At 41.5% G+C, this 20137-nt stretch overlaps 1 protein-coding gene across 5 annotated transcripts in view; it reads right to left on the reverse strand.

The window, feature by feature from the left end:
• PUM3 (pumilio RNA binding family member 3) overlaps positions 1-17680 on the reverse strand; it is a 39902-nt gene extending 22222 nt beyond the window's left edge. For 2 of the 5 annotated variants that reach the window (XM_073345233.1, XM_073345230.1), the window contains exons 1-11: positions 17546-17679; positions 15931-16022; positions 13295-13477; positions 9343-9478; positions 8680-8755; positions 7599-7692; positions 7259-7325; positions 5752-5926; positions 3910-4013; positions 3153-3231; positions 251-349 (exon numbers count right to left, since the gene is read on the reverse strand). In XM_073345233.1, coding sequence (XP_073201334.1) covers positions 251-349; positions 3153-3231; positions 3910-4013; positions 5752-5926; positions 7259-7325; positions 7599-7692; positions 8680-8755; positions 9343-9478; positions 13295-13477; positions 15931-16012 — 1095 coding nt within the window. In that variant the 5' untranslated portion in view covers positions 16013-16022; positions 17546-17679. Of the gene's footprint in view, positions 1-250; positions 350-3152; positions 3232-3909; positions 4014-5751; positions 5927-7258; positions 7326-7598; positions 7693-8679; positions 8756-9342; positions 9479-13294; positions 13478-15930; positions 16023-16917; positions 17103-17164; positions 17474-17545 lie in introns of those variants that run through there. The other 3 variants (XM_073345231.1, XM_073345232.1, XM_073345234.1) reach the window with 3 other exon arrangements.
• Positions 17681-20137: the final 2457 nt, after the last annotated feature.

The following is a 20137-nucleotide window of genomic DNA, read 5'->3' on the forward strand; positions in this document are numbered from 1 at the left end:
ATTGTGTGTGGCCATTTCCACCCTCAAATACAAAGATTACATTTGCTAATAGGTCAGGGACATGTTTGGCCCATTTTCATGCATACTCTAACAAAGTAATCTACACAGGGTAATTGCATTAGTGTAAAGATCACGGGAAAAAGCAATACACAGCAGCCTCGGACACAAACAAAATCAAAGTTTCCAACGACAGCAGAGCCAATTAATAACCTATGGCATAGGGGCGTGTAGGCTAAAATGCATACTGTACCTTGGGTGTACCATGCCATAAAGCATGCATGGCTACACGGGCTCCATCATGTGTATGTGCCAGGTAGATTACTGCTTCTCTGATTGCTTCAATCATTTCCTGAGGAAGAAAAAATAATTAGGGGATTTGTTTTTTGAGAAGAGTCTTAGAGAAGAGATACATATTTTGCCTGTAACCCTGTGAAGACTATCACTGTGCCTGGAGCCACACTCTTGCGTTGCGCTAGCCTATATAATTGGCATCAAAAGGATCCTAAAGACGTAGAAATTTCTTTGACCTAGTCTACATGTAAAAGTAAAGTCGACCTAGCTACAGCGCTCAAGGCTGTGAAAAATTTTGAGCCCTGTGCAACACAGTTCATTTGAACTAACCCCACCGCAGATGAAAGTAGGCTGACAGAAGAATTCTCCCATCAACCTAGTTACTATTTCTTGGAGATGGCTTACCTACCTCAATGGAAAAATAATTTCATCAACATAGGAAGCATCTGCATGACAGTGGCATTGCTGAAGCGCAGTAGCTGTGTTGATGCAGCATAGACATATGCTTAGACTTCCCCTCTCAAAACTGTAATCACAAGCACGGTGACTGGAAAGGAGTTAATGTGTTAGAACCTCTGTAGGTTCTTAAGTCAAGAGTCTGAACATCTTGGTATAGGATGTGAAAAATTTCAAAGGAAGGATGGGCAGGAGGGTAAGCAGCCATTTACATAGTATGGCCCTGCTCCTGCACCAATAAAGTCTTTGCTGTAGACTCCAGAGTGTAGAATCAAGACCTATTGTCACTTTTAGAGAACCACCACTGCAAGTAAGTTACCTTTGGACCAATTATTAAAGAATCACTGTGTTAGGATATAGATATTCAGGCCTGTCTGTAAAGGCCTATACTCTAAGAATTTAGGTGTATTCTTATCACTTGGCTAGTGATAGAGGTATAAAAGAAAGAATCAAAATCACTGTCTGCTGGTGTAAGGGCCTTCTCTTACTGTGACAGTCTGAGGCCCTGTTCTTAGGCTAAGGCCTTTGGCTAAGCAGCAGAGGCAGCCATAAGCTGGGAAGCGAACGGTCACATCCTCACATTCCAAACTAGTCACATTGAAATAAGGTGCTATTGGGCTGTTAGGCACTATCAGGACAGGATTGTATTCCTATCACCTCCAGAGAAAGGGAAGTGCCTAGAAAATGTAAAAGGAAACTTAGTTTGATAGCATCCTGTCTGGCAAGAACTCACTTATCAATAGCTGGGATGTGAAATCGTCACTTCTGTATTGTCTTGTCATTATAGTTCCCACTTTGCTGTTGTTTGTCTGTATAATCTCTGTCTGGTTCTGTGATTGTTCCTGTCTGCTGTATAATTAATTTTGCTAGGCGTAAACTAATTAAGGTGGTGGGATATAATTGGTTACATAATCATGTTACAATATGTTAGGATTGGTTAGTTAAATTTCAGGAAAATGATTGGTTAAGGTATAGCTAAGCAGAACTCAAGTTTTACTATATAATCTGTAGTCAATGAGGAAGTGATGGGGGTGTGGGTGGGGGTGGGCATGTGGGTGTGTGAGATGGGAACAGGGAATGGGGGTGTGGGTGGGGGTGGGCATGTGGGTGTGTGAGATGGGAACAGGGAATGGGGGTAAGAAAATTGGAATCATGTTTTGCTAAAGGGGGAAATGGGAACAGGGAATGGGAGTAAGGAAGTTGGAATCATGTTTGGCTAAGGGTAGGAATGGGAACAGGGACACAGGTGTAAGGCTCTGTGGTGTCAGAGCTGGGAAGGAGGATACTAAGGAAGGAAACTGGAATCATGCTTGCTGGAAGTTCACCCCAATAAACATCGAATTGTTTGCACCTTTGGACTTCGGGTATTGTTGCTCTCTGTTCATACGAGAAGGACCAGGGAAGTAAATGGGTGAAGGAATAAGCCCCCTAACACACTGCACACTTTCAAAAAGACATTCATTTCAGTTATTATGGGAACTGCTTTTTTAGTTATTGCAAAATTTATTGTGAAATCTCATTAAAAATATTTGTTGTACACAATGGGACAAAATATTGTTTTATTGTGAGAATGCATAGTAACCATGAAATTACTAGACACACATAGTGGCTAAGATAATATCTTTTAATGGACCAACTTCTGCGGGTGAAAGACACAAGCTTCTCAGCTACACTGAGCTCTTCTTCAGGTAGAAGAGCTCAGTGTAGATCGAAAGCTTGTTTCTTTCACCCGCAGAAGTTGGTCCATTAAAAGATATTACCTCCCCCACCTTGTCTCTATAATATCCTGGGATCACCACAGCTACAATCATCAAATTACTATGCATTACTGACATATTTCTCCATCTCCTAGCATCTTCATAGGTAGAAAGAAACTTCCAGTCAAGATGACAACGCTCATGTACATTAAGGGACTTCAACCTAACTAAGTATACGCGTAATAATGAAGAACAAGAGTATTTCTTGTTGCTATAAAAATTCCTAAATAGTATATTTTTGTAATTATTACTCAAATAAATTATTTGAATGTTTGTTTTAAAGATAACCTGCAGCAAAATAAAAATAAGGATATCCTATCAATAAGATCCTTGTTTAAGGTTGTCACCTAAAACAAGATAAAGAGGCTTATCACCATAATTTTAATGTTTAATAACTTTTTGGTATTTGTTTCAGATCTCCAAAGCACAGAATCAAGAGTCAGGCCAGTGTTTCAGAAGGAAGGAATTAGTGAATTGGTACTTCAGGAAACCTAAACACAACACACAAAAAACCCAGCAAAAACACGTATGTGCTGAGTATCCCACCTAGTTCACTATCTGGGGCATTTAACAAAACTCTAGTTACTTAATAAAAATTACTGCAAGAAATTAAAACATTTATACTTAAGTCACTTTAGAAATACTTACAGATCTTTGTTTTGGGAGAGCATGGATGAAAAAGTCCAAAAATACTTTATGTACCAGTGAGTGCTTTATCACAGCCTCCCTGTGTATCAAGAGGAGTGGGGGGGGAAAGACAAGAAAGTCACACACCCTTTCAAAACACACAATTTCATTTCCTCTGGTCTAACTGTAGCTAGCAGTTATCTGTCTTATGATGCAGAAAATATTAGGATGCTCTTTCAGTTCAGGAAGTCAGTCAGAGCGAGGAAGAGAAGTTGCCTCATTAGGGCTGCTGGTTGTATCAGCTAAGTGTCATAGACAAAGTATTCTTAGAGGCAACAACAAAAACAGTTCTTCTGAAGTGTGGAGGAGTCAATCAAGAACTGCACTTTTGCACACCTTGAGAGATGTTTTTTCAAGAGACCATTGGGTCAGTCTGCCTGATTCTCCTTTATAAAGAAATACTAAGCTGCTTAATTCTGTAGGTTGTTTCCTTTTTTAAAAAGGCTGTAGTATAAAATATACCTGGAATTTTCAGAGTTTTTAATGAGAACTGCATGAATTGTCTTCTGATAGCCTAGTATGTGAGAAATATGTCATACACTGATTTAGAATTCCTCGTGGGTGGAATTACAGTCAGTCACTATGGCTGCAGTAGTAAATGTGGCTGAACAGGAAAGCAAACAGTATTTTTTGCACTGTGACCACAATATCCCCCCCTCCCCACACAATTTGCTCTGATTGTCATGTCTTGTCTTCAGAAAGTTATTTGCATCCTTACTTTTGTGCCACTGGGGTAAGAATCTGTTTCATTTCATCCATAATGGCCTCTTGCTTTTCAGGATGAGCCTCTAATACTTTGTCCAGTGTAGGGTGAACTGGGGACTAAAATGAAAACAACCCACACCAGGTTTAAATTACTGCTGCTTTTCAGGTTCTAAAGAAAAGTTTTCTTCATCATCCATTCACAATTTGAGAAGGAAAAACACCTCACAGTATATGCAACAACCTTCATATCTTAATTTAGTTTTGTGTGGGTTTAAACAAAATTAAGTTACACCATTTTAAAGATGCCTAAAACAGTTATAATTTAAAAACTAAACAAAAGCAAACAAACTGATCTACACTTCTACACTAACAACATATAATCCCAGATATTCATAACACTGTCAGGCATTACATGCGGAAATAAGAGACTCAGCCAAAGGCAACATGCTAAGTACATATATTGATGTGCCTTTCTCCCTTTAAGATTTCAAAGCATCAGTGCTAGGCATGGCAACACATCAGTTGAATTATAAATTACTATCCAACAGAACAGAAAGAGGAAACCTCCTGGAATTTTCCTATCCAAGACTATGCTGGTCCATCAAATATGAGAGACTTGACAGCCCATCAATTCACACTGGTAACTATTCCAAGGGAAGCTGCTCTTAGCAGAGCCAGCTGATAAGACAGATATTCCACTGACCAGCATCTCATTAAAAGGAAGGGGAAAAAAGAGTTGGAAGTCTTTATTAAGGAATATGCTACAAATCATCATGAAACCAAAGCTTTGAAGAACTCACATCTTGCAATATTAGGATTCTTGGCTTCAGAAGAAAGTGAAATGATTTTCCAGGTCAGTTGTTAAATCTGGTATCTGTACAGAGAATGGACTCCCACACCCTTAAGTCTGGAAACATTAGAATTCCTAATAAACCTTTTTATCCTGTGACACTTCATCCAGTGCTCCTTCTCTAACATGTACATTTGTTACTTTTGTTTCCACATTAGGATAAAGAGAGTAATTACTGCAATTTGAAAACATAAGGGCAAAAATACTGAATTTCAAACTAAGAACACACTCACAAATGTTGCACAGGCAATTGTGGGGGGGGGGGGGGGGGGAGACGGAAGAGACAAAAAAAATGTATACTGCATGTTTAATTTATATCTTTAGGGTTCGTTTTATTCCCAGCTAACATTATGCATTCATAGCCAGGGGAAATTTTGCACATCTCTGATGATGCAGCAAAAGATTTTAGTAAAACAAATAAAAAGATGATTTGTCAAGGGAAAATAAATCCTATTGGCTCAGAAGACAAGTTGTTCTTAAAATTTAAATGTATCTGAATCAGAGTAGTAAATGCAAGTGGTAATTTTTCTTTATATTCAATATATTTGTGTCAGGAAGCAAAATCTCTCTCAAATGTTATTTTCTAAATGCTTGGCTAGTTTATGGTTGACTTTTTCCACTCCAGGTTAATTTACAGACTTCACATTGAACAATTAAAAGGTTACTTTTGTCACTTACATAATAGATTTGGTGTTGAATAGGATGATGGGGAAGACAGTTAAGTCAACGAGGGATGAGATTTTCAAAGGAGCCTGAGGGATTTGGGTGCCCAATTTATTTATGCTCCTTTGAAAAACCCCAGCCTAAGTTAAATGAAAGCAAAAACCCACTAATACATAATGGAAATGTGCTGTTAAACATGAATCTGAAACATGAAAAAACAAGTTTACAGGGGGGCCGTACTTCAGGACACAAATTAACTTAAGGATAGCAGATAAGGGAATGACACAGCAACATCATGAATAAAATATCATAGACAGAAGCGGAGGAAGGACCAAACGTTACCTTATAAACTTGGAACGTGTTCCCATAGAGCTCTTCTGCTAGCATGATCCTTTGCTCCAGGATGGCTTTATCATTGTATGCATATTCTACCACGGCAGATGCTTCAGAATGGCGGAGCATTTTTTTTACCTCACCTTTAAAGCTTTTAATTATTTCTGCAACTTGTGGTTTTGTTCTGTACCATGTGTAAAGATGGACACCGAGAGAGACAGGAGATTAGGGAAAAGGGATGGTATTAAATATATACATTTCCAAAAATAAAGCTGAGTGATTAAGTAGTAACACAGTAATACAACAAAGGCAGGCATCTACACCTGGGACCTTAACCAAACACCTACTATGAAAATACAATTAGAAACTGAACAAAAAGCTCATGTCTATGGTGTTAACAGTAGCTCTGCCACTGAGTCTCCCTGAGCTTCTCACTAGCATCCACAGATACCAAGGGAGCCCATCGTCAGTTAATACTACTTCAAACGTCATTAACTGCAACTTAAAGTCTCTGCTTGGAAGTGTGTGCACAGAATAGATATGTTGACTTGGCGTGCTAACCATCTAAGTCATCTGGTGCCTATAGGTGGCTGTGTCTTGGATTCATCTAGGCACTCTCATCCAACCTTGTGTTTCTCTGTCAGCTCTGCAATAGCGTAGAAGCAGAGAGGGAAGGGTGTGGAGTACATGGGCCATGCCTACACTAAAGGTGTCATAGCTAGTCAGCATAACCTTGTGTGCAAATGCAGACTACAGAGATAGAAGGTGGTTTTCTGTCACTGTAGGAAACCTGCCCGAGTGATGATAGCTAAAGCAATGGAAGCATTCTTCCGTCAACTTAGCTGCATCTACATCAGAAGTTAGGTCACCAGAGCTACATGGCTCAAGGCATGGATTTTTCACACCCATCAGCCCTGTAGCTATGTCAACTTAAGTTTTAAGTCTAGACCAGGCCACAGCTAAGCTCCATAAACCTAGCTGATCTAGCTGAAGGGCACAGAAGAAAAAAATGGTCATTGACAATCTGTCCACCAGAGCAAGACAAGGACAGACAGAAAGCTCCTTGTTCCACAGTAGAGGTGCATGTTTATTTTAGGAGACTTCGGATAAACTTGGCGGCGGGGGCAGGAGAGGGGGAGACAAGACATTTTTCTGCACTACTGTAACCTTGACAAAGGGAAGGGTGTATCTTTGTAGGACTATATTATACACAAAAAAAGGGAAGGCTTTGAGTGTGGTTCCCCCCACCCTTTTTCACTTGTAGTCTTTTTTTTTTATTTGCTGTCCAGAATTTCTGAGAAAAGAGAGCCTACCCGGTGACAAGGGGACTGTATTATGGACAGCAGGTAGTTCGCAATCCTCATTCCCAAATACACTACCAAGATAATTTCACATGGAGGAGACAGCCTGGGCCAAACTACACAGATTAATAATAAAGAAGTACATTCACATTCCAAAATTAACAATATATGCAAGAAAAAAAAAAAGAAGAACTGGTTTACTTCTTCATACCCACCCATACATAAGAAACTTCTTTACAATATTTCTGGAATATTTGGATTTGCTCAATTCTAGTAGGCTATCTGGGGAGGAAAAGAAAAAGAGCAGTTTTTATCACCCCTTGAAATCGCATGTTTGTTTACTTTCCTACAAAACAAAACTAAAAGCCATTGCTCAGTGACCTATTGCACCCAAGCAGGAATTAATTTATGAGAAAGTGACACCTAAAGAGAAAAAAGTAACTCAAACGTGTGTACCAACAGAGTTTTGGGAGGAAAGAAGTACATTAAGGAGAGCTACATTATACAAAACAGTGCCAACTTCCAAAGCAAATACAATATAAAAGGGAAAAATACCTTTTAATTCTTCAAACGTTTCTTGCCTTTGCTTGTCATTGCCATACCGAATGAAACACTGGATAACTCGAGTTGAGTCATGTGCAAATGCCATCTGTAACAAACATTTTTATTATCCCAGCTTTTTGCATGACATTACGTGGAAAAAGTTTATTTTAAACACATTTACTCTGTTAAGAGTATAGTTTTATGCAGCACATAAGGATACTCTGGGAAACAGATGCTATATAAATAAAATACATTATAAAGAAACAAATTTTAAAGTAAGTGTAGTTTTACTGGTTTTCATTGCTCCAGTATTTCTTTACCAAACATAGAATACAGTCAATACTGGCTACTGCAGGCAATGGAATGTTTTGTGATCATTTGTAAATAAGTACCAAAAATACTGAATATTTTATTGACTGGAATAGCCCCATGAGATGCACAGCCTGTTTTCTTGAGACTCTCACAGGGACAGCAGTCACGCAGTCTCACCCTAGCACATGACAATATGATCAGAATGCTCAATCTAACACAGCAGGCAGCACCAAGCAGCCACAATTTCAATTCACTTTAAAACCCAACAGTTGACTATGCTTCACTACACTACACAGCAAACATACACACCTAAAGAGTGACGTTAAAAATAATGAGACTTTAGTATTGAAAATGTAATGGTAGAAATGTGCACCAGGGCATTAACTTTGTGTAGGTTTTTTAAAAGAATCAATCGCAAAAAATCCACTAAAAGTACAACTCTTACTGAAACTGCAAGTTAACCAAATTTAACCTACATCCAATGGGAATTTTACAGATTAGAATGCTGGTGGGCTAACAAGTCCCCTTTTAAATCAGCTGATCAGCAAAGTTTTCCTGGCACTATTATCCTAAAAGACTGGGAGCACAATTTCTTCATTCACTGAAACCTTGTTCTATATCTGGATATTTTCAATGTCCCCTGGAACTTCTGGATAAACAGGGTTGTACTGTATGGTTCACAAGGTCATTTAGTGCAACACACTTATTCACTATTCATAAAAAGGGGTTTATCAACTTGCCCACTTTGATTTTTAATTACGTTTGTTACTGTATTTCTTACAGTTTTAATTTTCCCCTGGAGCAATTTATGTAGTTCATTTATTAGCTTCTCTCGCTTCTTCTTGTCACAGTTTTTCCTACAAACAAAAACAGACAAGTAGGAGACTCTTAGATCAGAAAGCAGCTTTTTGGAAATACAAAAATAACTGGAAGTCATGAGCTAGAAAGCAGGGCGGCCAAATTTTTTTTTTTTTTTAAAATGAGCTCCTGCAAGTCCACGTTTAGGTACCCATTTATGTAAGTTCTGGCCAGAAGCATAAGTATATTTCACTCACTCAGGATAAGGGCAGATTATAAAATTTCAAAGAGCCTCAACCAGTGAGACAAAGGTCCTAAGCATTTTACAGGATCAGGCCTCAAATTATCTTAATCTAAATGATCTCCCCTGAATTTATGCCCACTTATTATTATTGTACATTTTTACCAAGATCAACCCAGATGCCTCAAGACTATTTCTACCGTCAGTCATCAAAATGTAACTTGAGACCTCCAGAGAATTCTAATTCAAGCTAATTAAATTATAATCTATTCATGGAATTTACATGGGAGAAATACAAGCATACCCATTCATGAAGGTACCAAGACAGAATGAGCAACGCTTCACCACTGCATGAGTACTAATTAAAAAGAACTGTATGAAAGAAAACATAAGAGCCATTATTACCTTCTCACACTTTCCCATATCTGTTTTGATTTGATGATTACATCATAATTTGTTTTGTCATTAAGTTGTCTGCTCTGCTTTAATTCCTTCTTTTTCCTTTTTAAATCATTCCATTTAGGCTTCTTAGGTACAGACCCTGATGATAAAAACAAAACATTGTTTATAACGAAGTAATAGTCAACAGATTGGGAGGCAGATCCTCAACTGGTGTCCAATGAAATCAACAGAGCTATGACAACTGAAATGATCTGAAGATCCACCCCTGACTGCCTAGCTAGCTAATCTGAAAGGGTTAATACATACTGAACACTTTGGGTGGGATTCTCAAGGGGATTTGGATATACAACTAAAGAGTGCAGTTAGGCAAGACCAATATTTGGGTGTCAGTGGCGTTCACAAAACCCCTGCTCAGCTGCTGTAGAAGCCTATGTTTTCACTGATAAAATCATGCCTAATTCCAGGTGGGATGGGGATTCACAACCTCCACCTATAGGTACTGATCCAATAAACGTGCTTAGAGGCTGCTTTAAAGCACATCTGTCTGACTGGGCTCTACACAAAATGAAGGATGTAGTGATGGTGGTCAGTATTTATTAGAGCAGGGACTGGTACCTTGTCTCCCACCTCCCAGGTATAGTCCGCAGCTCTCTGAATATCAAAGCATTCATACAAAGTGGAATGTCTTCAGTAGAACAGGTTGAGAGAGTTCCACTACAGAATACCCCAAAACTCATTTATTAGGGAACTCACCTAGGAGGTGGGAGACCTGGGTTTAAGTCCCTACTCCAACTCATCCAGTTGGCAAGTGGAGATGGTCTCCCACATGCTGGGCAAGCGTTCTAGCCGCTAGGCTATTGGGCTCTTCTTGAGCCCTGGCTGACGTGCCTACTCCAGGTGAGAGTTCACTGCTGTGAATCATGAGTGGAGAGAGGTGCCATCCCTTGGCCTGGATTTAAGCGCCTAACTCCTTTTGAGGAGCAGGGCTTAGACCATACCCCGTCCTCTGCATTTCCTATTGGCTAGCTTGGTGACTCCACCATCAGCATGCTGACTTTTGTGAATCCCTCTTTTTATGCACCTAACTTTCCCCATGCATTGTATAAGGAATCTGGCTACCTAATTTTGGGTTGTGAATTCTGCAAGGAGGCAGGTAGTCTAATAGTTAGGCACTGTAATGCTCAGTTGTAGCTCCCTTCGTGAACTGCATCCTTGGTGACTTGCTAGGACTGGCAGCTTCTGCCTGGGAAATATCAGATATTGGAAGAGCAAGACAACTGCCAGATTATTCTGAAAGCTTTGACAAAGGATAGAGGTAAGTTAAAGTCTTAATAGGATGAATTCTGACCCAGAATGCACCTACAGACCCTCTAGTAACTTTACATCAGAATATGGCTCAACATATCCCCCCTTCTCTCCTCACTCCCTATCCCCCAAAAAGTGGGAGAATTGAATTTTTTTTTTACGAATATAACTTAAATCACAAATTTTTTGTGATATCTTAGATAACAAGGACTATATGCCCACAAAAATTAAACTTGGTGGGGTTCTTGCCTTTCACATTCTTGAGATAAACTATCAGAATTCAAAAATGTTGTGCTAGAAAAGAATACATTCCCAATTGCAAACACTACATCTGCCTCTGATCAATACCATTGGCACCCTCCTTTTATGATGGAATGTAGATAAAAAATAAACATTAAAAAGAGGAAAAACGTGAAACTAAAGGCCACAATCAGTTTCTGAACTACTGCCCTCTAATAAATGACAACTGTTCTTATACACAGATTTTGTCTTAAAATTTGTTCCTATTAACATGTTAATGTCTTTTACTGGAATCTGTTCAAGAGGTTTTCAAGTACGTAAAGCACTAGAGGGGAACAAAAAAAGATTCTCGACAGATGAGTTCATTTATAGATTTAAGTATACCAGCTCTAACAATTACTCACTGCAACTTTATATGTAAAGCCTTCTTGCATGTTTAATCCTTTCAGTCAGTGGGATTCATTAGGAGCTTTTACTATACAGTGGCTAAAGACTGCTGCACAGCAAGATTATTACTTTAAAAGGATTCTTCATATGAGATGTCATAAATGAACTTTAAGGTACAGAAAAAGTTGACTAATGTTTGCTTTTAGCTTTAATCATCTCGTAGCAAAATTAATCACTATATACAATACAGATTCCCCGAAGTGAAGAGTCAGGGGGCAAGGCATGCTAACTAGCACTGTGCAATTGAAGCCAAACAGAATGGATGAATTAAAAATTCATCTCTCAAGAATAAATTGTTTAACAGTTTAGCACTACACACTTCATTTTTCTCCAATATACCAACCCTTCCCTTTTTTAAAGGATTGTAATTTATGCAAGGTATTTTAGAATCAGTTTATTTTTTAAAAAATGAAGTGAGCAAATAAGAGAAAAGTTAACAGAAAACCGGTCAGTCTCTTGACATAGTTGGTGACAACTGAAGTTTTGCTTGAAATCTGAATGACTCCAGAGCAAGACTGAAGGCTTACAGTTGTTTTAAGATAAAATCCATTAAAAAAACAACATAACTCTGATTTAATTCGTCCACTACCTCTATTTCTGTACAGTTTTCAAAAAATACAAGTATTCCCCAAACTAAATCAAAGTTAAAACAGTGAAAAAACTTACAAAACAGAACTTTAATGTTATCGTATGAGCTTCCAGTTTCCCTCAATTATTAAGCCACACTTAATTTGTGACAGCCCTTTACATGCAGAACTGTACGTCTGCTGGGAAGCAGCAATCAAATGACAGCTCTCATTAAGAGACACCAGAACCAGAGAGTTATGAAACTATTAAAATAGTGACAAACTAAATATTTACTAAAAAGTGTCTGTATATGCACATACACAGAAAAATAAATTTATAAAAATGGAGAAACATCCAGTATATAACACAGATTTAACTGGTGAATAAATGCTACAGGCCTATAGACCAACAGTATAAATGGAGAATAAAAACCTTTGTTCTTCCAGTTTTGGCTACCATTGTTAGAAGCATGATAAAAGATAAAAACTCATGATTTTTACATTCTGATACCAACACCAGTGGTTAGTCAGCAGCTGGTGCTCTTGTACCAAAGGGGGAGTGGGGGGGTGTCTTTCCTCAAAAGGAGACCATCTCCAAATGGCCCCACTATTCATACTGTCTTTATTAGACCTGTGTAAAAATAATCAGTAAGGTTGAAAGGCAGATGACAGAAAGAGTCACAGCTTTAATTTAGTCATGTAATACTTGAAGTTCTCTTTGTCACTACAAACTATTATGCATCAGTTTATGCCACCATATCAAGAAATTAGCCAATAGGTTTAGTTTACTGGTGGACTACCTACGTTAAACTGGAATTTTCACTGCTACAGACTGTGGGTCATGTGACTTGTCTAGTCATCAGTTTAAATTGGCGGAAATAACAGTTTCCATTGGAAGTCCAATAGAGTGCTATGGAGAAGCATTTTTTTTTTATAGTTAGAGTTTTATTAGTATTAGAAATACCATGGAAGTTGGTGATAATATAGGAGGGTATTGAAAAGAGCAGTAAGACAATCCTCTTCTCCCTCTATATTTTCAGTGCAAGCAGCTTGGTTCCACATATATTTATGATCATGGCTATCTCAAAATTTCTACTATGGGGGTTCTCAGTACAACAGGTGCACAGGCATGACCTAGTTACTTATGCCTATGGTGATTACAACAGAGAATAGTCAACTCGTACAGTTAAAAAGTTTATTATACAATCTCACACAATTCAAGGCAATTATAGCATAGCCCTGATCCCTCTTAAATCTATTAACATATTTTAAAATATATATTGTTGAAAGAAAATAAGCTTCCATTTTATTTTAAGTAAGTATACTTTACAGAGGATATATCTCTTCTGAGAAAAAAGTAAAAAAACAAAACAAAACAAAAAACACAATATACTCACCACCCTCATTATCCTCCTGGAGTTTTCTCTTCCTACTGAACTTTTCTGGTTGCTGCTTACTCTTGAATTGTTTCACACTAGTCTTACCAAGTTTTTTGTTTCCTTTCTCAGACTTCTTGGATCTGAATTTAGGCTTTCCTTCTTCACCTCTTTTAGTATAAAACTTTTTTGGTGGACCAGAATCTATGCACAACAAAAAGAGAATTAGAACGGATATTATTTACAAGTTTCATTCACTATTAAAAGTTTTAATAATTATTTTTTAACAATTAGATTACATATGATACACCAAAATCCATGCATGTTGATACAGAATAAAAATTATTCAGATTCTGAAAAGCCCCAAGCATTCTTACATCTATAACAAAATTTTATATTCCTCCCACCTAGCCTTTTCATCATAGCCTTATGATCCCTCTCCTAGTTTTGCCCTAAATCTTCCATATAGATGTAATGCAATACCAACGGTGAAGAGAGGATAATTCTAAAGGAACAAAGGCTGCCTTATTTGTAGTAAGAGTTTCACTGCCTCCGACATCTAAGGCCCCAGTCCTGCAAACACTATTTGAAGAACAAAAGTAGTCTAATTGGTATAATGTGAATGGATGCACATTAGTTTCTCTCTGGCTTGTATCTGGTGGCTCTAGATACAAGACATGGTAATTGCTCACTCTTGGATGCTTAGAAAACTTCCACCAATGAAAGCAGCCAGGCATAAATGGCATAAAATGGCTAAATGTTTTGTGTGATGGTTGCAAAGCAAATTGTGGTCAACCAGCACACCTTCTCAACCAGGAGTGGGCAAAGTACGGCCTGCCAGCTGGAAGCAACCACCACCACGTTCCTGGGGGAGTGGGGGCAGAGAGCTCCGTGCGCTGCACTTGCCTGTGGGTACTCCCCCAAAGCTCCCATTGGCTGGGAACAGGGAACTGCGGCCAATGGGATTTTCGGGGGAGGTACCCACAGGCAAGTGCAGTGCACAAAGCTCTCTGCCCCTGCTCCCCCAGGGACGTGGTGCTGGCCGCTTCCTGGAGTGGCATGGGGCTGGGGCTGGGGCCAGGGCAGGCAAGGAGCCTGCCCTGGCCCTGGTGCGCGCTGCTGCCACCCCAGAGCTGCTCCAGGTAAGTGGTGCTGGGCCGGAACCTGCCCCCCTCCTGCCCCCCGCACCCCAACTCCCTGCTGCACCCCACACCCTTCCTGCTTCCCAACCTCCTGCCCTGAGCCCCCACTACATCTCGCACCCCAACTCCCTGCCCTGAGCCCCCAGCCTGCACCCCAACTCCCTGCCCTGAGCCCCCAGCTCCCTCCCACATCTGCACCCCTCCCCCCTGTCCTGAGCCCCTCCCACACTCTGCACCACTGCCCTAAGCCCCCACCTCACTGTGCACCCCCTCCTGCACCCCAACCCCCTTCCTTGAACTCCCTTATACACCCCACACCCCTCCTCTGCCCCAACGCCTTGCCCTGAGCCCCTTCCTGCACACCGCACTCCCTCTCTCACCCCAACCCCTTGCCCCAGCCCTACATTCACAGCCCTGTAAGCAATTTCCGCACCCAGATGTGGCCCTTGGGCCAAAAAGTTTGTCCACTCCTATTCTAAAGGGCCAGTTTGACACCAAGGACAGCAAAATACAGGAATACAACATGTATACATTTTAACAGAACAATTCCTCCTCTTTTCTGTTTATTAAAAGCCCCTAGAAAACACTTAAAATATCTGTGGTATTCAGGTAAGTGACAGCATAAATTGCCAGTAAGTAGGCACTTAGAACACTGCAAGAAAGTACAGCGATCTTACATACAACTCATCCTCTCAGCTGCACAATTAGGTTGTTTTGCTCCTTTTTTGTTTTTTTTTTAAACCGAGGCTATGCCTACACTGCGTACCTGTGCCGCTGTAAGGTCTCCTGTGTAGCCACTTTTTGCTGGCAAGAGAGAGCTCTCCTGCCAGGAAAATAAAACCACCCCCCAACAAGTGGCGGTAGCCAACAAAGAGCTGTCCACTCCAGCACTTTTCATCAGTAAAACTTTTGTCGGTCAGAGGGGTGGGGGTGTGTGTGTTTTTTTCAGATGTATGCTTCCTGAACCTAATAAAGGACTCTGTTCTTGCTAATACTAAATTATTCATGTTATTTTCACAGTAAAACAGCTTTATATAATTAATCTGCCACCTGGTGAGAATACTGAATATTTTCCCCCTCACATTTAATACAAATAGGCAATGCACAAATGTGAAAGTGAAGAGACAAGCACTAGCTTGAGCTATAGTTCCCTGAAGTACCTCAATCCTATCTTATTGCAATTTTCTTATTCCAGTTGTGAGAGATTCTCTTAAGCAGAGAATGCAAAGTGACCATATTCTTCAGCATAGTTGGCAATTTGGAAGAACTTGGACTAAAAATGAGAACATTTTCGATTTTAACCCAATATAGTATTTTAGATCAGATTTTCAAAGCTGAAGGGTTTGCACCCTTAACTCACTTGCACCATCTCAGCTCATTTTCCAATATTATAGTTAAGGTATTGTTCATAAGATTAACCCACTTATACAAATGAATTTGAGTTTGTTGTACCTGTTGCATTCTCCACCCTTCAGTAAGAACAGTTTTATGAAATATTATTCTTTGCAGACTTACCATTGTCTTTTTTAAATTTATGTTTTCTTTGTGGTGCTTTTCCATTTTTCCCCATAAATTTCTTTTTACCTTTGGCTTCCATAGCAGCGACACTGAAATATAGAAAGAGAGGCACAACTTGTTGGAGACCATGAATGGATGCATCTGTTTTAGTTCAAGAGCATTATGACACCTCTAACTTAAAAAAAAAATCCTTTGTCATAAGCTATATGATAGAACTGACAAAAGAAAACAAATACTAAAAGATTGTGGCACTAATTCATAATTTTGTATCTCTAACTTTAAATTTATAATGAGAAAAGTATGTTTCCCATTTCTCTTGTAATCATTTGTGCATCTGATTACCAAACCAGGTTAACCAGGATTACAACTGCTTGACTAAGTATCCCATAATGTTCATATTCAATGCCATTCTCCCTCCTGCCAAAAATTCTCCATTTTTAACAGAAATGATAAAATGCTGTCACTAACTGAGAATTTTTGAATATTTTTGTATAACATCAGGCTGAACACGAAATGAATGCTATGTTTTATCACTGGGAAGTTCTGTTCTTCCGTTTTTTAGGGAAACATTATCTATTTTCACTCCTAAAGATCCAGAACCTGCTATTAGATGCAGAATGGGGGCAGAAGTAAAAGCAAATTGTATATGAAACCTTGTTTACTAAATGTTTATTATTTGTACGGTGCCCAAGAGTACAGTAGGTACCTGAAGGTCTCTGCCCTGAAGAGCACAGAATTAAGTTAAGACTAACAAATTAGGATAAATGCAAATAAGGAAGTGAGAATAGAACAAGGACACATAAATAAAGCCTCTTTATCCTGCAATCATTAATGTGTGCACTGAACTTTAAGCATGTGAGTAAGGTTAAGCACACAAGTGTTTGCAGGACTGGAGCCTAAAAAAGTACGACACACTTAGAATCATAGTAAGTACTTATTCTAAGCTCAAAAATAATACAGCCTCCCTCCCCCATCGAATCCAACCTCTGAATCTGTCCAAACTAATCCTGTTGGGGCTGCTGCACAAAGCCCCGAGGAAGGGAGTGAAGGAGGAGAAGGCAGAGCCCTGCTGGACAGGTGCAGGAGGCCGTGCCCCGTACGTAGGGGGCGGCCCCGAAGAAGCCAGGCACGAACGGCGCCGAGCGGGGTATGAAGGCGCGGCGCGGGTGACAGACTCCAGCGCCTAAGGGCTTTGCGAGCGCGGAGGCAGAGCGTGAGGTCTGGGCTGTACCTGCCAGCCCCAGTTCACCCCCGCCCCGAGCTCGCTTCTGCGGGCCCGGGCGAGGCGCAGGAGTTCAGCGCCCACCGCACAGGCCCGCGGCGCGGCCTCACCCGCCAGACGGGCCAGGCGCAGCGCGTGGAGGAGTTTCTCAGCGGGCCCTGTCCCCTCACCCGCCCCCGCGAGGCGGGCACCCAGGGAGCCCCCACGGGCGACCCCAAGATCCCTCTAGCGCGGTAGGGCAGGGCCGGGCCGGGCCTAGCAGGGAGGTGGCCGGGGAGACCCTCCCGCGACCCCCGCAACGGGCGGCTCCCCCCCGCCGCCGCCGCCGCCGGCCCCCCCTCGACCGCCGGCCCCCGCCGGCCCCCCCCTCGACCGCCGGCCCCCGCTCACCCAGACACGCGCGCGGCGCCGGCAGACTCCGCACGCAGCCCTGCTTCCCGGCTAGCGTGCTTGGGGGCGGGCGGGCGTCGCCGGAGCGTTCCCCATTGGCGAGCCCAGCGGAAGCAGCGCGACAGCGTCGGAGCGGGCTGCCGTAAAGCAGCAGCAAGGGCTGAGGCCACCACAGCCGGGGGGGGCTGCGGGGCGTCCGCGCCAGGGCGGCGAGGCCCGGCCCGGCCCGGCCCGGCCCGCCGCGCCGCGCTCCCGTGGGCCATAGGCGGGGTGCGAGTTCCCGGCCGGCCAGGGGCACGTTCTCAACGGGGGGCTCTTGGCTCCCTGTTCAGAAACGCGCCTCTTGAGGACACGCTGGGGCGGGGCTGCTGCTGCCTCCCCCCCCCCCCCCCCCCGGGATAAAGTAGTAAAACAACCCAAGTGCGGGGAGCCTGTCTCCCAGCTTCCCACCTGCGCAGAGACACAGTCTCTGGCTTGGTTTTGTGCCCGTGGTTAGTGCCCGTCTGGTTCCACTCACTGCATCCTCGCTCCCATCCCAGGTGTCGCTTTGGGCCTGCCCGGGAGCTGACCTGAGGCTGGGTCTCTTTGCCCTGGATGGTTCGAAGAACCCTTTGAACATCGCCATTAAACCACAGAGTAATTTCCTGTTGCAAGGTGTGCGGTGTTGCAGTGGGCCTGTGATGGGCAGTGCTGGCCTACATGCAAAACCTAAGGAGTTTAATTTCCTCACATTTGACTTTAGGTTCTTTTTGTCTAGGTTTCTCTTTAAAAATAAATCTCCTCTAAAAGATCACTGTTTGAAAGTGCTCAGGTCTGGTGCAGCTCCTCCCATGATAGTGCTGAAGTTAATTATAGTGTAGTGGGTCACCTCAGGTTTTGAACCAGCTGTTGCGTGATACTTAAAGTGAGGGTGGGCTTTTCCCCTTGGAGTGTTCCAAAACTAGCACTTCCAGGAGCAATATTCAAGTTAGTGAAAAGCTGCTTCTTTAAAACGTGTCCCATATATAATATGTGGGAAGATAAAGTTACTCATGCAGTTTTAGATTTTAGCTACCTCTTTGATTTCCCTGAACCTTGTATACTTAGTATCTTTTGACTGATCAGGAGGCCACTGCTAAAGTATATCTGTATTATTATGATGCAGGGATTTGTATTTATAGGTTTTGAGCTATAAAGCCATCAATGGGCCTATAAAGTCCGTGCATCTCTAAGCCCACCCCCTACCCCCTTTGTGCCATTCTGCCACAGTTACAATAAGTGGCCCCCTTGTTTTAAAAGAAAGAGTTGCTAGCAGGGCATTCTCCTGAACTTTGGAATTCACTCACCCACTTAAGGCTAGGTCTTCATCCCCAGCTCCAGCTGTTTTGTGTTGCAAAGCAGTTGGTAAGCTACCTTAAAGATGTAATTAAGGATTCCCCTACACCAGCCTATCATCCTGAACATGTAGAGGTGGGGAAAGTCTGTGAGTGAGAGAGATTTTGGTCCCTGGTTATCTCAGGGTGGGATGGAAAGGTAGCTTAGAGTTACCTTCCCCACCCCATGCTTAGCACAACTCAACATTTAGCTCTCATTTCAAAATAACCCAGATCTGTTGGCCAGAAGGACACAATGAAAAGTTTATCTTCCCTCTTTCCCCAAGACTGAGATTGTACACTGAGGTTTGGGAATTGTGGCTGAGAGGAACGTTTTATTCTCTTCCTAGTTTTATGGAGGCTTCTGCCTTTATTTTTGTTTGTATTACTTTGTTTATATTTTTAATATATGGCAAAGGCATTTAGAGCTCTGCTTTGGAGAAGGCTATAGACTACTGTAACTGTATATTATCCAGGATAAAAGAAGTAGGTGATAAAGAAATGCATCCCACACTTAAGAGAAGAAGAAAATAAGTTGTATAGCAAGCAGATATTTCCCCAGTTTTACTGAATTTTTTTGTTTTACAGATTCACCAATATTTTCATTTTAAAAATAGATTTCCAGTCCAGAGGTAAGAGAAATTAATAGAGGAGATAGTGATGGGACTAGGGTCCAGCTCTCCGCCTTCTGAAATCAATGGCCAAAAAACACCAAGCCCACCATTTAATTCAAGAGCTGCAGGCTTGGGGCTACAGCAGTAGTTAAGTATAATATTAGAAATGGATGTACTGTAAAATGATTAGTAGTAGTTATGTAATATCACAGATTTGCATACCACTTTACAAACAGAGCTGTCTTGCAATCCACAGATATGTGAAACAAGTAATTTTTTTTCAATGAACATTTGCTTCAAAAAGTGTATACTTCTGCCTCTAAAATTAAAAATGTGTATTCTCTGGATACCTGCTGACACAGCTCCCAGTTGAGTGCCCCCCTCTCAGCTATTCACTAGACTTTCGTGAGGGGAATCCAAATCTCTGGATTGCTAGCTGTATGAAGTCTCCAGAGTCTGACTGGATCCCAACCACAGCCCCGTCTTGTGGTCTCTAGATATACTCTCAGAGCACAGAGCCTCTGTCTGCCACCCTTTCTAGAGAGCTGGAATCTGTTCCCAAGGCTCAGTGCTGACCCTGCAGCCTTCCTCATAGCTTAAATACACCCTTTCACAGAACTCCACCC

This window comes from Lepidochelys kempii, chromosome 5, assembly GCF_965140265.1.
Source record: "Lepidochelys kempii isolate rLepKem1 chromosome 5, rLepKem1.hap2, whole genome shotgun sequence".
Lineage (NCBI taxonomy): Eukaryota > Metazoa > Chordata > Testudines > Cheloniidae > Lepidochelys > Lepidochelys kempii.